General features: G+C 45.1%; 1 protein-coding gene across 2 annotated transcripts in view; it reads left to right on the top strand.

The window, feature by feature from the left end:
* Positions 1–931: 931 nt before the first annotated feature.
* The window catches only part of WFS1 (wolframin ER transmembrane glycoprotein), a 78,552-nt gene continuing 62,535 nt past the window's right edge, over positions 932–16,948 (top strand). The window contains exons 1-2 of one of the 2 annotated variants that reach the window (XM_040335398.1): positions 932–1,072; positions 15,673–15,819. In XM_040335398.1, coding sequence (XP_040191332.1) covers positions 997–1,072; positions 15,673–15,819 — 223 coding nt within the window. In that variant the 5' untranslated portion in view covers positions 932–996. The other variant, XM_040335399.1, reaches the window with a different exon arrangement.

The raw sequence follows: 16,948 nt of genomic DNA, 5'->3' as shown, positions 1-16,948 counted from the left end.
ACACATGGACGGGGCAGGCTGTTTGATGAGCACACATGGATGGGGCAGGGTGTATGATGAGCACACATGGATGGGGCAGGGTGTATGATTATGAGCACACATGGATGGGGCAGGGTGTATGATGAGCACACATGGATGGGGCAGGGTGTATGATGAGCACACATGGATGGGGCAGGGTGTATGATGAGCACACATGGATGGGGCAGGGTGTATGATGAGCACACATGGATGGGGCAGGGTGTATGATTATGAGCACACATGGATGGGGCAAGGTGTATGATGAGCACACATGGATGGGGCAGGGTGTATGATGAGCACACATGGATGGGGCAGGGTGTATGATGAGCACACATGGATGGGGCAGGGTGTATGATTATGAGCACACATGGATGGGGCAAGGTGTATGATTATGAGCACACATGGATGGGGCAAGGTGTATGATTATGAGCACACATGGATGGGGCAGGGTGTATGATGAGCACACATGGATGGGGCAGGGTGTATGATGAGCACACATGGATGGGGCAGGGTGTATGATTATGAGCACACATGGATGGGGCAAGGTGTATAATGAGCACACATGGATGGGGCAGGGTGTATGATGAGCACACATGGATGGGGCAGGGTGTATGATTATGAGCACACACGGATGGGGCAAGGTGTATGATGAGCACACATGGATGGGGCAGGGTGTATGATGAGCACACATGGATGGGGCAGGGTGTATGATGATGAGCACACATGGATGGGGCAAGGTGTATGATGAGCACACATGGATGGGGCAGGCTGTTTGATGAGCACACATGGATGGGGCAGGCTGTTTGATGAGCACACATGGATGGGGCAGGCTGTTTGATGAGCACACATGGACAGGGCAGGGTGTGTGATAAGCATACATAGGGCACACATGGATGGGGCAGGCTGTTTGATGAGCACACATTGGGCACACATGGATGGGGCAGTCCAGGGATGACACGCTTTATTTAGCTCTTGTGTATGAACAGCAGGAGCGGGTCTGCTGACTCTCAGAGGGAAAGCAATCGAGCGCCGATCTCCACTGCAGCCAGTCGGGGTGAGTCATCCAGAGAGCGATAGATTGGTTGTCCTGCCAGGCTGCTGGCAGCGGTGGGTGTGGAATTGCAGAGTGGACGGTGGAAGTAATGTGAGAATGGCCGAACTGTGATCACTGCAAGGAGGACACCCGGGACTGAGGGCACGGAGGACACCCGGGTCTGCTGGGACTGATACTGCAAGGAGGAAGCTGGCTCGTCTGCCTGCATGGTAATGGTGGGATGTGTTGTCACTGTATAGTGAGATCTCTGGGGATGTCACTCTGTATAGTGAGATCTCTGGGGCTGTCAGTCTGTATAGTGAGGACTCTGATCTCTGGGGCTGTGATTCTGGTCACACTGCAATCACAGACTCAGGACAAGCATGCAGCAAGTGAAGGCCAGCAAGGCTTGTATACTTGTTTCAGGTCCCCAGGTAGGTGAGAGAAGGATCAGGGTGACAACTCTCTATAACACCCATATTCCCACACACCCATATTTTACCTCTAGCTTACCCCCACCAGCCCATTTAAATGTTTTTTTTTTTTTTTTAAAGCCACACTCAAGACAAGTAAAAAAAAAAAAAAAAAAATCCCCTTTTTAGCAAGTTTTATTTTGCTGATTTGTGACAACAATAAAGGGAGATTTACTTACTTGATCTTCGCTTCTACCCACGGCCTCTGCACCCCTGCAGTCTAAGGTCCTGATGTCCTCAAGAGCAGGGGCCATAGCCCTGCATTGGACACGATGACACAGAGGATCTGGGGGAGCACCATCTGCTGGGGGAGTACAGGATCAGGTAAAACTGTTTTATCAGGGATGCCAACTGTCAGTACATTCACGGATAGTTTCTAAAATCCATTAAACCCCCCCCCCCCCCCTTTTTTTTTTTTTTTACATCTGTCCATGAATATGGTAAAGACATGCAAACTGTCCTTGAATTTCATGATGATTGGCAACCCTGCTGTGTATCCTGCCCCCTGGACAAAATGAGCAATTCACCTTTGTGCTGCGGGCACAGCCCTATTGCAAGGGATTGTTTCTAAAGCTGGCCATACATGGACTGGCATTCGTCTGGTTCAGCAGTAAGGATGGACTCAGACGTGTTCACAACTCCACGCGCCCGCCAGGAAGCTGACACTCTAATCACAGGCAGTGAGACATTTCACTATCCACGGCTGCTGAGATCAGGAAATGTCTCTCTACCTGTGATTAGCGCTGCGCAGTGTCAGCTTCCTGGCGGGTGTGGGAGCGTGGAGTTCGAAACACGCCTGAGTCCATCCTTATTCAGCAGGGACTGGCTGAGATGCAGTACATGCATGGGCAGGCTGATTGTACTCAAGTCGATCAATTGCCCTCGGTACAACCAGCCTATCTGATTTTTATTTATTTTGTTACATGCAATTAAGGCTAGTGCCTATAGCCACCAGCCGGGAAGGCTCCAGCGGCAGAACACAAAAGCTCTGCAGGAGACATTCCACTGACTGTGTTGATGGGGAAATTGTGCAATTTTTTCTTTCTTTCTACCAGTGATGGAAGGAAATAAAATCTAATGATCTATGAGCTGTCTAATTTGTGTAGAGTTGGGCTTTAAAGCGGGAGTTCTCCCATACATGTTTTTTTTTTAACTTCGATTCCCTTAGATCAGTGTTTCTCAATTCCAGTCCTCAGGCCCCCCCAATAGGTCAGGTTTTCAGGATTTCCATTATTTTGCACAGGTGATTTGATCAGTTTCACTGCCTTAGTAATCACCACAGCCTTTTCATCTGAGGGAAATCCTGAAAACCTGACCTGTTGGGGGGGCCTGAGGACTGGAATTGAGAAACACTGCCTTAGATTGATGCTCGTTGTGTCTAGGGGAATCGGCTAGTTATTTTAAAACCCCAGCAGTACTTACCGTTGTAGAGAGCGATCTTCTCCGCCACTTCCGGTCATGGGTCTTCGGGACTGGGCGTTCCTTCTTGATTGACAGGCTTCCGACGGTCACATCCATCGCGTCACGAGTAGCCGAAAGAAGCCGAACGTTGGTGCGGCTCTATACTGCGCCTGCGCACCGACGTTCGGCTACTTTCGGAAAATCGTGACGCGATTGATGCGACCGTCGGAAGACTGTCAATCAAGAAGGAACGCCCAGTCCCGCAGCCCATACCCGGAAGTGGCAGAGAAGATCGCTCTCTAAAAAGGTAAGTACAGGTTCGATTTTAAAACAACTAGCCGATTCCCCTAGACACAACAAGCATCACTCTAAGGGTAAAAACAGCATTTTAGCGGTGAACCTCCGCTTTAACACTGGAGACCAGTAGACAGGCTGCTAGCCATACAATCACTATGATTGGCTGTCATGTTATCATGTGTTCTCTCTTGAGAAGAGTAGATTTAGGGGGGATATGATAACCATGTATATCATCATAAGGGGTCCATATAGTGAACTTGGTGTTGAGTCATCACAGAGGACAAGGGGGGGGGGCCCCTTTACGTCTAGTGCACTGCTTCTCAACTCCTGTCCTCAGGACCCACTAACAAGCCAGGTTAGATGCAAGGAATATCTGATTGCCTCTCAGGGAATCAGGAAGGAATTTTTTCCCCTGCTGGAGCAAATTGGATCATGCTTTGCTGTTGTTTTTTTTTTTTTGCCTTCCTCTGGACCATCAACTGTCGGTTGATTGTGTATATTGGATTGTATGATCTTATAATTTTTTTTTCTCCTTTTATTGGTTGAACTAGATGGACATTTGTCTTTTTCAACCTGACTAACTATGTGTTGGGAATCATGCCCCGCTGGCCCTGTAGGTATTCTTAATGCAGGCAGGTGGGCTCCGGATCATGTGATTGGCTATCACACTGATCACATGATGACGAGCCCACTACTTCCGCAAGCCATTAAACTGGTTCATTAATAGAGCTTAAAGGATCACTAAAGGAATTTTTTTTTTTAGCTAAATAGCTTCCTTTACCTTACAGCAGTACTGGTTTCATGTCCTCATTGTTTGTTTTTGCTTTGAAGTAGCTGTAATTCTGCTGTGATCTCCACACTTCCTGGTTGTCTGGCTCCTTATAACCACAGTACTGGGAGCTTTTCACGGTGGTCTAAGCTGTCATTACTGTGTGTCTAAAACTTAACAGAACCAATCAGATTCATTTTAAAAACAAAACACTGCCCTGGATTTGTTTGTTTTTGTTCTGTGGGTCTCTTTACTTCACAGAAACATGAAACCAGTTTAAAACCGAAAGTGAAACTAGAGGCACATTATATGATTGAATTTAATCTACTTTTAATCATTTTTAAAAGGAATCGGTTAACTTTTATGTCTCTATACCCTGTAAACAGTCATTTCAGCAAAACAATTTTTTCCTTTAGTGACCCTTTAAACTTGCCTTTCCTTCAATGGTCCCCGTCCTGCATCGGCATTTTCTGCTGGGTGTCGGTCTTGGGCTGCCTTCGTGGATTCGCATGGGATGACATCACTTCTGTGCATTTGTAGGAGTTCGTCCAGGAATCTGATGTGAACAGGACATGTAGAAAACAATTGTGTATTTGCCCTTGGGGTGCCTGGCATTGCTCGGGCCCAGAGTGCCCTTGGGGTGCCTGGCATTGCTCGGGCCCAGAGTGCCCTTGGGGTGCCTGGCATTGCTCGGGCCCAGAGTGCCCTTGGGGTGCCTGGCATTGCTCGGGCCCAGAGTGCCCTTGGGGTGCCTGGCATTGCTCGTGTGCAGAAAAACACATAGTGTGAACAGGCCTTAAAAACCAATGCTCCAGCTACTGCCATTCAGCCATTGGGCACCAGGGCTGTAGATGGACACAGCCTGGCATTCCAGAGATCACCCCTCTGCACCCTACCTTGATTTAGAATCCCAGGCCCTATTGCAGTATTGGTGACAGAAGGGAACAATCCTCCTTTCTGTGGAGAAAAGGGAACTAACCCTGAAGAACCTTTGGCAGAGACAGTGAGGTCTCGCAATATTCATGACCGTCACACTTGGGCATTAACCCATATGATGCCTGAACACTGATATTCTATGCCCCATATAACTTTTTTTTTTTTTTTTTTTCTGCCATTTATGTTTTTGGTGCAAAATTTCTTTCCCTGATGAAGCAGTTTTGTGGGATGTACAAGATCAGAGATTCAAATGTTTAAAGTGCCATGATGCTGCACATGTGATCAGTTTAAACACTAGCCATTGGATGGTTTGACAGTTTGGTTGAGAGCCCAACCAACGGGATTGTTACATTTGCGTTCATCCCTCCCTTCCACAATGTTATATATATTATCCCCTGAACTATGTACATCACTAATCCCAGAATGGTTCAGGTCCCATGCACAGAATTTGGAGGAGGGTGGGCCTGGCACGTGTCATTAAGGGGGCCGGATGCTTTAACTAGAATAAAGCACCTGGCACCCCATAACGCTGGGAACAAAGATGGTGGCACCACACCTGGTCTCAGATAGCAACAATGTTTTTTTTTTTTTTTTTTTGGCCATACTTCTTTTCTGTGTCACAGAAGTGCACACATTTTTTTTTTTCTCTCTCTCTTGTGACCCAAAATCAGCCGACACTGGGCTAAAGTCCGCTGACATCGCAGAGCCACTCCAGGCTCTGGAAGGATCCCGACAATAATGACGTCATTCACCCAGATGCCTGACCAGCAGCTGGCTCAGCCTCTAAGTCTGCAGCTGAGAGCCTAATGGCCCGTACACACGATCTGAATATCGTACGACAGATCGTACGACTTTTTCCGCTTAATAGTCACAAATAGAAATTGAATAGGTTACAAAAGTCACAAATTCTCGTACGACAGAAAAAAAAATCTAAAGTGATGTCATGTATTTTCAGATGACAACTATACTGACTAAACGAAAATCGTACGATCTGGTATCATTCGAGGAAAAATGTTTTGCTTGTCCGATCGAATAATATCGGATGAACTTTCATGATCGGCTCTCAAAAGTAGTGTACACACAATCTGAAAATCGTACGATTCTTCCTCGGATTCCGGTTTTGGTCCGATATTCAAATTGTGTGTACAGGCCATTATCCAGCCTCTTAAAACCCCTTCTGCTTGGTGATCGCTGAAAGGACAGAGCAGAGAGCGGTGACTGACAGTCACTGCTCTCTGCTCAGAGATGACCCGAGAACTGAGGGAGTTTTGATCTGACGGGGGACAGCTGCAGCATAATAACGATGATAGAGGTAAATATGTATTTTTTTTTTTTTTTTTTTTATGGTTTCCCACGCTTTTATCTTTAATAGCAGGATTACCAGGTTACATTAAAAATTAAAACTAATGAAACCACCACCTTTCTGTCTGTATAATTGCTATGCACTCTTTATTTTAATTGAATGTTAAAAATGAACTTTCCTTTTCAATCTGCAGCACTGTAATTTTCAGTAAAATTCAATACAATATGGCAGCTCGGAGGTGTTCGGTGTACGTTTTGTGTACCGGACACCCCCAGAAATGTAATTTCCTGCTTGTGTGATTGGCTCACTGATTTTTCCAGATGTCTAAGACAGGGCTCGACAAATCCCGGGCGCCAGGTCGCCATGGCGACTAGAAATGGTGTCCTGGCGACTTGGCTTGGAAGGTGGGCAAAAAAATTTTTTTTTTGTGAGCTGGCGCCATCTGGTGGTGAGCCGTTGGTATTACAAGTTATTACCACCAGATGTGTGAGCTGGCGCCATCTGGTGGTGGCCGTTGGTATTACAAGTTAAGCATTACAAGTTAAACAGCAATTCTTTTTTTTTTTTTGTTTTTTTTTTCTTCCACGTCAGACATAACCACAGCAAGAGACCTGCTCATGATTTTATTCATAATTCCGTCTCTATTTCGGGTATTGCATCATTTGTGGTACCTTTTTTTTTTTTACTTGATTCTATATTTGTTATTCTGCTTTTGCATATAGTTTGTTATTTTTTTTTTTTTTTTTTTTTTTTTCCCCGTAACTTCTTTCAGCCCTTTAACAATTTAGGCTGGCTAGAGCATTACTCATATATACAAGGTCCAACATGCTGTCATTACGTGATAACGTGGCGGATCGCCCCATCCTTATCCCTTCCCCCTCCTCCCCCCCCCCCCCAACTGCCCTTCCCACCCCCCCCCCCAGACCATCTCCCGACTCCACCTAATATTTTTATTTCCTGTGCTGCTGCATTCTTATTCCGCTCTCATATTTTCTGCGTACTTCCGAGACTTTTTGAATTCGATCCATGTTTCCCAGATATCCTCATTTCCTGCCTTGTTCTTTTCAACACCGTATTTTACTTTTTCCCTCCTATAGGTACCCTCTACAGAGTCGATCCACTCCCATATTTGCGGGCTTACCGGGTTTCTCCATTTTAGGGGTATCAACCGTTTCGCAGAGTTCAACAAATGCGGAATCAGTGATCCCCTATATTCGTTCACTGGCGTTTCTCCCCCATGAAAGAGGACTATCCAAGGGTTATCTTCCAGTTCTTTTTTTGTTATCTCTTTTATCAAGGCCAAAACCTTTCCCCAGAACGTTTTGATTTTTACACAGTCCCACCACAGGTGGGCCATCGTTCCTCTTACCTCACATCCTCTCCAACACTCGTCTGACTCCCCTGCTCCGAATTTGGCCATTTTATCTGGGGTAGTGTACCATCCTGTCAGACACTTGAAGTTCATCTCGGCGGTTTTTACATCAACTGCCGACGTATGAGTCAGATTAAGGATTCTCTCTATGGTCGTCTTCCCCCTTGGGACTCCTAGGTCTCTCTCCCATTTTTGTATGTAATTTAGCGTATCCGACTCGTCTATTTTCTGCAAATATTTATATACTTTGGAAATATTTCCTTTTGAGCTTTCGGTACTACACATGTGTTCCAGTGTAGTGTACTCCTCTCGTGACCTCAATGGGTGTGGGAGGCACTTAACGAATGATACCAACTGAAGGTATCTCCACTCGCTGAGTGCCTCCATTTCAATCCTAATTTCGTGAAGGGTCATAATTTTACCCTTTAATATTATGTCTTTTAACTGTGTTCTATTTTTAATCCAGTTACCACCTACCTCTTTAGTCCCAGGTGCAAAATATTCGTTTTCTTTCAAATCTATAAGGGGTGAGTTGTATTTAGTTTTTAATTGTTTGTGTAGTCGATCCCATATCCTTAAAGCGTTATGTGTGATTGCGTGTGTTGACGTGTGTAGGGTTCTACAATGTGGGGGGTTCCAAATTAGTCTCCCTAACTGTGCCCTCGCTAAAGTGCATTCAATACTTATCCACCTTTTATCCTGTGACTCTTTAGCCCATTCTATGACCCGTGTGAGGACCGAAGCGTTATAGTATAGTCTAATGTCAGGTACAGCCAGGCCGCCTTTTTTCTTAGTTCGTTTTAGAATTTGGGCAGAGACTCTGTGTTTTTTGTTGTTCCATATGTAATTCATAAGAAGGGTGTTAATTATTTTGATATATGACGGAGGCAGATAAATTGGGGCCATTTGGAATTTATACAAAATTTTGGGGATAAGTACCATTTTTACTACATTAATCCTCCCAAACCACGATATTGGTCTATTATATATAGTTTTAATTTCTCTTTTAATTTCGTCGAGAAGGGGGATAAAGTTTATTCTATATATTTTTTTCAAAGTATTTGCCATTTTTATACCCAGATACTTTATCTCTCTTTGCCAGGAGAAATTGTATTTCTTCCTCAAATATAGTTCTTCATCTTTGTGGATATTAATATTCAAAATCTCCGTTTTTGTTGTATTCATTTTAAAGTTTGAGACCTCGCCATATTGTTTTAAGGTATCTATTAGCTTCGGGAGAGTGACTCTTGGGCTGCTTATGTAGAATAATAAATCATCTGCAAAAGCTGACAGTTTATGCTCGTCTTCACCTACTCCTACCCCGTAGATTTCTGGGTTTTGTCGGACCATTGCCAGGAGGGGTTCCAATGATAGAACAAAGAGGAGGGGGGATAGGGGGCATCCTTGCCTAGTCCCATTTTTCATCTCGAAAGGTGCGGATAAGGATCCGTTAATTTTGATCCTTGCACACGGGTGGAAATATAGGGTTTTGATTCTCCTTATCATCCCTGGACCTATTCCTATGCATTCTAGGGTTTGTATCAGGAATCCCCAGTCTACCCTGTCGAAAGCTTTCTCAGCATCGACCGACAGGAATAGACCGGGGGTCCCACTTTCTTTGATCTGCTCAAGGAGAAGGAGCGCCCTCACACCATTGTCTTTTCCCTCCCTCCCAGGTATAAAACCTACCTGGTCTGGGTGGACTATGGCTGTCATCGCTCCCTTCATTCTTTCCGCTAAAATTTTTGCATACAGTTTCGTATCTGCGTTCAGGAGTGAGATCGGTCGATAACCCGAGCAAGTCGTATTATCCTTTCCCTCTTTTTTGATCACTGTAATCGTTGCTGTTAAGGCCTCTCTACTCATTTCATAGTCAGTTCCAAGACCATTAAAATATTGGCAGAGTCTCGGGGTTAAGATGGTACTGAACTTTTGTAGGTAGGCAGATGTAAAGCCATCTGGCCCGGGACTTTTCCCCTTAGGAGTGTTTTTTAAGGCCTCCCTTATTTCCTGTTCTGTTATTAGGCCTTCCATCTCTTCTACCTCCTCTTCTTCTAATTTTGGGAGATTGGCTAACTGTAATATTTCCCTGATCTTATCCATTTTTTCGCGTGGACACCAGATCTTTTGTTGGATATCATAAAGTTCTTCATAGTAGCCCCGGAATACTTCTGCTATTTTATTTGTCGCATGTACTAAGTCACCATTCCTGTTTCTGATTTTTTCTATGAAATTCCTAGTTTTCTTTTTCCTTACCATTCTGGCCAAGTTTTTACTAGGTTTGTTTCCCCAGACATATCTTTCTCTCTCTGTCTGGTCTATATATTTCTTAGTTTCTTGTTCCGCCAGAGCTCTATATTCATCCCTTCTTATACTCAACTCATGAAATATTTCCCTCTTTTGCCCCTGTGATTTATGCTCCTGTTCTAGCCGATAAATCTCCTCCCTTAATGTTTTTAATTTATTCGTTCTTATTTTATTTTTCCTTACCCCTTCTGCAATAAAGATTCCCCTTATATATGCTTTATGGGCCTCCCAGAGGGATGCTCTTGAGATACCCTCCTTGTCGTTCTCATAAAAATAATATTCCAGCTCTTTCTGTATCCTCTCCACTACCTCCTCGTCCCCCAACAGACTCTCATCCAATCTCCATTCTGGTGGTGTGTCTTTTTGTATAGAAGTTTTTATTTTTAAGGTTATAGGGGCGTGATCTGATAACGTCATGATCTCACACCTTGCTTCTATTACACTCTCCAGAAGTCTGTGGTCGACGAGGACATAGTCGATCCTCGAGTACGTCCCATGCACAGGTGAAAAAAACGTGTAGTCCCGGGCCCTCGGATTGAGGATCCGCCATACATCCACCATTTGATTTTGTGTCATTTGTTTTATCAGTATCTTTAGTTGCTCACGATTTGTCCCCTGTGCACAGGACGTGCTGTCGAGGCTTGGACTCATGCAGAAATTGAAATCTCCCATCAAAACTACGTGGCCCTCTTCAAATTCTTTTAATTTTCTCATGATTTTACTAATATATTTAACCGAGTTTACATTGGGGGCGTACACGTTAGCTAGGGTATAGATCTCTCCTCCAAGTTTTATTTTCAGGAACATAAATCTTCCCTCCGGGTCTGTTTGTCTATCCACCAATGTGAATCGGATTCTACAAGCGAATCCAATAGCGACCCCCCGGGATCGCGATGAGATTGTATCCCCGTAATACCATATCGGGTATTCTGATGAGTAGAGCTTTATATTGGATTCCAAGGTAATATGGGTCTCTTGAAGATAGACAATATCTGATTTATACTGTGTTAATTCACAGAGAATTTTGTGTCTTTTAACATAGGAATTTAACCCTTTTACATTATATGAGAGAAACTTGACATCTGTCATATAACTTTTTTTTTTTTTTTAAAGTGTTTGAAAAGTTTTCTTGTGAAGTCGGTCAGATGGTCTCCCTGCCTCCCCCCACCCCCCCCACTCTTCCCATTCCCACCCCCTCCCTCCCCCATCCCACCCCCTCCCTCCCCCATCCCACCCCTCCCTTTTACTCCCCTCCCCCCCCCAGTGCCCCAACCCCCCCTCCCACCCTCCCCACCCCCGGCCCACACTTGGCCTGGGAGCCGCTGATGGGGGATTTCTCGCCCTCATCCTTGACTCCTCATTCGTGGTGGTGCTCGGGGCACTCCCCTGACTCCCCCCCTCCCCCCCTCCCCACCTCGAACCCTAATCTCGGGTCGTGCAGAGCCCAACTAATCTACCCATTCTGGAAGTTCTGGTGTCGTTAAGTCCATTTTGGAGCAAAATTCATTCAATTCCTCCGGGTGTCTGAGTCGTGCTGTTTTGCCCCCTTTGATGCCAATGAGGCACGCCGGAAACCCCCACTGATACCTTACATTCTGTGCCCTCATAAGCTCCAATAGGGGTTTCAAATTCCTTCTCCTGGCCAACGTTTCTTTAGACAGATCAGAGAAAACTTGTAGCTCAATGTCTCTATATCTCAAGGGAGGTTTTCCCCTGAGGCTTCTCCAGATTTCCTCTTTATCCACATAGTTCTTAAAACGTACAATCACATCCCTTGGACCATATTTTCCTATCTGTTGGGGGTTTCCCACCCGATGTACTCTCTCAATCTTAAGGGGCTTGGATTCTACTGATCTTACTAACAAGGGGTTCAATAGAATGTTCGTAATGTCCCTGAGATCTTCGTCTTTTTCTTCTACCACCCCTCTAATTCTAAGATTCTGTCGTCTATTACGATTCTCCTGATCCTCAATCCTATATGCCGCTAATCTCTGATTTTCAGTCAGAGCTTTTACTTGCTTTTTCAAGGAGTTTATTTCCTGGTCCTGCTCCTCTATTCTCCTTTCCGTCTCGACCACTCTGTCGCGGAGCCCACCTAGGTCTGCTCTTATCTTGTTAATTTCTGTCTTGATGATGTTTTCCATGGCATTTTCCATCCTCATCAGCATGGCATTCATCTCTGCCTTCGTGGGGGGGTGTGTATCTTGATCTGACTCCCCTACATTATATTGCTCTTGCTCACTTTCAAGTGTCGTTTCACCTCTAGAGCTCTCAGCGCTACCTATTCCTGTACCCTTTTTTGTATCAATCTTCTTTTTTTCAGATTTTTTTGAAAGACCTGGGCTTTTACTATTCCCTTCTTGAGTCATGTATTGCTGTATGGAGCCATTCCCTGAATTGTTCTTGATTGGTTTTGTAGTACCCCCTCTCGTTGATCTATTCATTTTATTTGTGGGTCTGATTCTCTTCCCCAGTTTGAAACGGAAAAAGAATAAAAGGAGCCACGGGGAAAGGTAAAAAGATAAGGCAGCAATCTAAATAGCCCCCCTTTACGCCCGATCAGTCCGTTGTTCCAGGTGACCCTGTCTCCTTTCCCTTTTTTTCCCTTCTCTCACCCCTCGGGTTAAAAAGCCTGTTTACTTCTTTTAGATTAAGTTCTCCTAGTACAGCCTAATTGTCATTTTACTGGGGAATACCTTCTGTGTTTTACCAAGGATGTTTCCTGTATTACGTCAGCCCAGTTTATCGTATATGTTCCTGAAGTGATGCAGACGTAAGGATTTTGTAAGGATTTTGTAGCTGCGATATCCAAAATTATAGTGCCTCTATGGCCACTATTCAGCAGTAGGGGTCTTTCCTCCAAAAATCATTACAACAATATCCATGGCACCGAGATACCGTTAAATCCGCTTAATCGGTTCTCGGTAGGGGGAATTCTCAATGAGGGGGGGGGGGGATTATAGTTAAGATCCTCCCAACTATCCCCCTATTTATCTCTACAGACCCGTCAGAACTGGCAGAGATGCTCCATAAAATTCTATTCAGTTAGAACATTGGGCCAGAGTCTTACTATATCTAGGGCGGGCAGCAATACATGAGAGTCAATACCAATGGGGTAATGAGTTGATCATGAGTTATTCCAGGTATATAGCTCTCAGATATTCCGCTTTTACTTCTTCCTGCACCGAGCTGATGGTATTTATTAATTTCAATTTATAGTCATAGTCGTTCTCCTCCTGTTCACTTCAATTGAACTCTCCCCGCTGTTGAACCCCGCAAAAAAAAAAAAAAAAAAAAAAAAAAAAAACTCTGCAGCTAGATATAGTCCATATGTACACATAGATCTCCTTATATGCTATAGTTGGGGATGTTAATTGGGCCTGTTATATGCCTGAGTTTTACTCTCCACAATAAGGGGTCCCCTACTACACATACAGGTTTACCTCCTGCACTCAGTTCGGCCCACTATGCTCTAGTGATTACAGTCCCGCATTGTTATTTGTCACCATATGTAGAGCTATGAATTTCATTTGGGCTGTCGGCTCGTTTATGCCCGCATTTAGCAATCAGAATATTATGACATTTATATGCTGTGAGGGGGGGGTTGCATAGACACCCCTGTTTATGTGAATAGCTCAGCTCCCACTTTATTATTATTTTTTTTACAACTTCCAGATACTCCCGTCAGAGGAAGAGAAAATAAAAGGCTTCTTGCACTGATCCTTTATGTGACAGCTGGGCTAAGCATTTGACTCCCAGCTCGGGCATACAAGATAGGAGGGGGGGGATGAAACCAGGGGGGGGGTGCAGCGGGACAGCGCCCGACCCAGCTCGGCTCATTGAGCGTCTCACCCAACCCGGTGTATTCAAATCCGCCTGCTACTGCCGCCGCGCGGTTCTCCTTCGCTGCGGCGCTGCTTCCTCCTTATTGCGGTTGCTCTCATCATGTCCTCGGTCAGTATCCAGCTCCGGGTTGGGATTGGGAGATCTCGCAGCTCCGCGGCATCCGTCCTTTTGGCCGTTGAGTCTGCGTCTCAGCCGTCGGGGGGAAGTCAGCCTCTCACGCTGACATCTCTCCGATTCCGAGGCTTGGATGATCGAGTCCTCGGGTCTCGCCGCCACACGCTACACGCTACAGCAAGCCAGGGAGCGCTCCGGCACCTCCCATCCTCACACGCGTCACGTCCGCATGACGTTCCCTGACAAAAACAGCAATTCTAATGTCATTTTTCACTGCCATCTTCTTCCCTCTAATTAGAACCCCCAAACATTATATATATTTTTTATCCTAACATCCTAGAGAATAAAATGGTGATCGTTGCAATACTTTCTGTCGCGCCGTATTTGCGCAGTGGTCTTGCAAGCGCACTTTTTTGGGAAAAAATTACACTTTTTTTTTTTTTTTTTATTAAAAAATAAGACAACAGTAAAGTTATTCCCATTTTTTTTTTAATATTATGAAAGATAATGTTACGCCGAGTAAATTCATACCCAACATGTCACGCTTCAAAATTGCGTCCGCTCATGGAATGCCGACAAACTTTTACCCTTTAAAATCTTCATAGGCGACGTTTAAAAAAATCTACAGGTTGCATGTTTTGAGTTACAGAGGAGGACTAGGGCTAGAATTATTGCTCTCGCTCTACCAATCGCGGCAATACCTCAAATGTGTGGTTTGAACACCGTTTACATATGCGGGCGCTGCTCACGTATGTGTTCGCTTCTGCGCGCAAGCTCGTTGGGACGGGGTGCGTTTTCTGGCTCCTAACTTTTTTAGCTGGCTCCTAAATTACAAACACATTTGTCAAACCCTGGTCTAAGATAGTTAGGGCTGTGTGATTTTAGGCAAAAAAAAATCTGTGATTAAAAAAAAACAAAACTCGATTCACGATACGACTCAAGTTTTTTGTTCCCCATGGACACCGCGCCAGTCCTAAGTTTTTAGGCAAGGCTTCGGCCTAGTCCGCCGCGATCCTGGCAAATTGCCGCGGACTAGGCCGAAGCCTCGCCTTAATAACCCCGCCTGCAGCTCGCCACGATCCTGGGAAAAGGCCGCAAAAGGCTTCCGGCTTTGCGCCCTTTTCCCAGGATCGTGGCGAGCTGCGGGCAGGAATTTTTAGGCGAGGCCCCGGCTTCGGCCTAGTTCGCTGCAATCCTGGGAAAAGGCTGCGGACTAGGCCGAAGCCGCGGCCTCGCCTACAAAATCCTTGTAGGTGCATCAGCTGATTGAAAATGAAAAAGTCCCTGCCATTCAAAATTAGTATTCAAACATACAACGTGGAACAAACGGCTATTTCTTCAGAGCAGAAACGGGTAGGAATCTGCAATCCCTTCTTTTTTTCCTCTACAAAAGCAGAGTTGCGCTTTATGGAGCAGTAAGCTGCAGTACTATTCGTTTTTGTTCTGCTTCTTTTTTTTTCTGCAAATGGGGATGAATAATTTATTGGCTTCAATCTGCAAGATCTGGAGAAAGTCACGTTTACCTCTCTCTTGCTGGATGAAGATCAAGGAAGCACTAATCTCTGCAGCCAATAGAAGAGGGTTTATCTGGCTCTTGCAGGACAGTGATTCATAGTATTGTGACGGTTGTATCGGCATCAAATCATTACATTCTGTTTTATCAACTTGATTGTTCAGGAAAGTGTCAGAACGCTGAATAGTTGCACCATTTTTGGAATAATCCGTGATGGACTGGTCTTCAGAATTTGTAGCTGGCACAACGATGTTCCAATAGTGAAATATGTGACTTTTTATTTCTTCCAGAAAACATGGAGTCGGAGCCAGCCGCTGCCCCGCATGTACTTGGCCGATCACAGCTGAATGCAGCTACTGACACAGAGGTGCAAGAAGAGACCCATAAAGCGGGACCCTCCAGCCCCGGATCACCCGGAGGCTTTGCAGCTGTGCCAGGTATACCGGAACCCTCAATTACCGTATAGATGTGTGTTTATCACTGTGATTCCTCCCTCAGCGTTCTTTGCATTCCAGCTGAAATTTAACCCTCTTGTTGCCAGATCAATATTTCCATTTTTCACACAAATGCTACAAAGCACATTTTTGAGTTGAAAAATTATTTACCACCTCCCACTCGCTGTATAGACAAATGATGCCGGGCAGGGTGCTTTCTTGTTCTGGAACAACTTCATATGGCGTCCTCCCACTCTCGCTGCTCTTGCACCCGTGGGGCACAATGCATTCCCGATCTCGGTAAAGAGCCAATGATACGGCTCTTTACCCATGTGATCAGATGCGTCCAATAACAGACGATCACATGTAAACAAGGAAATGCTGGTTTTCTGCTTTCCTCTCCTCACACTGATAGAGTGTAAGGAGAGGAGAGCCGATCAGCGATATTTCCTCAAAGAGCAGCTCTGTACTGATTATCAGTGCCGCATATAAGTGTTGTCTCATCAGTGCCGCCTCAGCGCGTATCGGTGAAGGAGAAAAATGATGTGCAACATTTTCTAAGAGCCCATTCACACAGGGGCGACGCGTCAGAGACAACAGCCGCCTAACAAGTCGCTTCCAGCTCTATTCAATAGAACCGTTCTAATAGGATCGACGCAAGTCGCTTCGACTTAGAAAAAGGTTCTTGTACGACTTTGGGGGGGACTTGCATTGACTTCTATACAGAAGTCATTTTGCAAGTTGCCTCTGAAGTCGTCTTCAGGTTACCTTGCCGAGTCGCCCCCAAAGTCGTGTGCCGCCCTTGTGTGAATGGGCTCTAACAGAAACTAAATGTTTCGTGTTGTGTTTTTTTTTTTTTCATTTTTTAGCAAAAAATAAAAAAAACTGTGATTAAATGCCACCAAAAAAATTATCAAAACATTATAAAAAATGTCATTTGGGTGCAGCGGTGCATGATCACGCAATTATTCAAAGTGTGACGGCTCTGAAAAATGGCCTGGCCAGAAAGGGGGTGAAAGTGCCTAGTATTGAATTAGTTAAAGCTCATTTGGCTGTACTTCTCCTGCGGATCACAGGAGTGCAGTTAGTCTGTTCTGCACTCCTGTGACCCATTTTCAGCTAAAGCCTGCAG

Source organism: Rana temporaria, chromosome 1 (genome assembly GCF_905171775.1).
Source record: "Rana temporaria chromosome 1, aRanTem1.1, whole genome shotgun sequence".
In the NCBI taxonomy this organism is placed as follows: domain Eukaryota; kingdom Metazoa; phylum Chordata; class Amphibia; order Anura; family Ranidae; genus Rana; species Rana temporaria.
The sequence above is the reverse complement of the archived record's forward strand: the minus strand, read 5'-3'. Positions and strand labels throughout refer to the sequence as shown.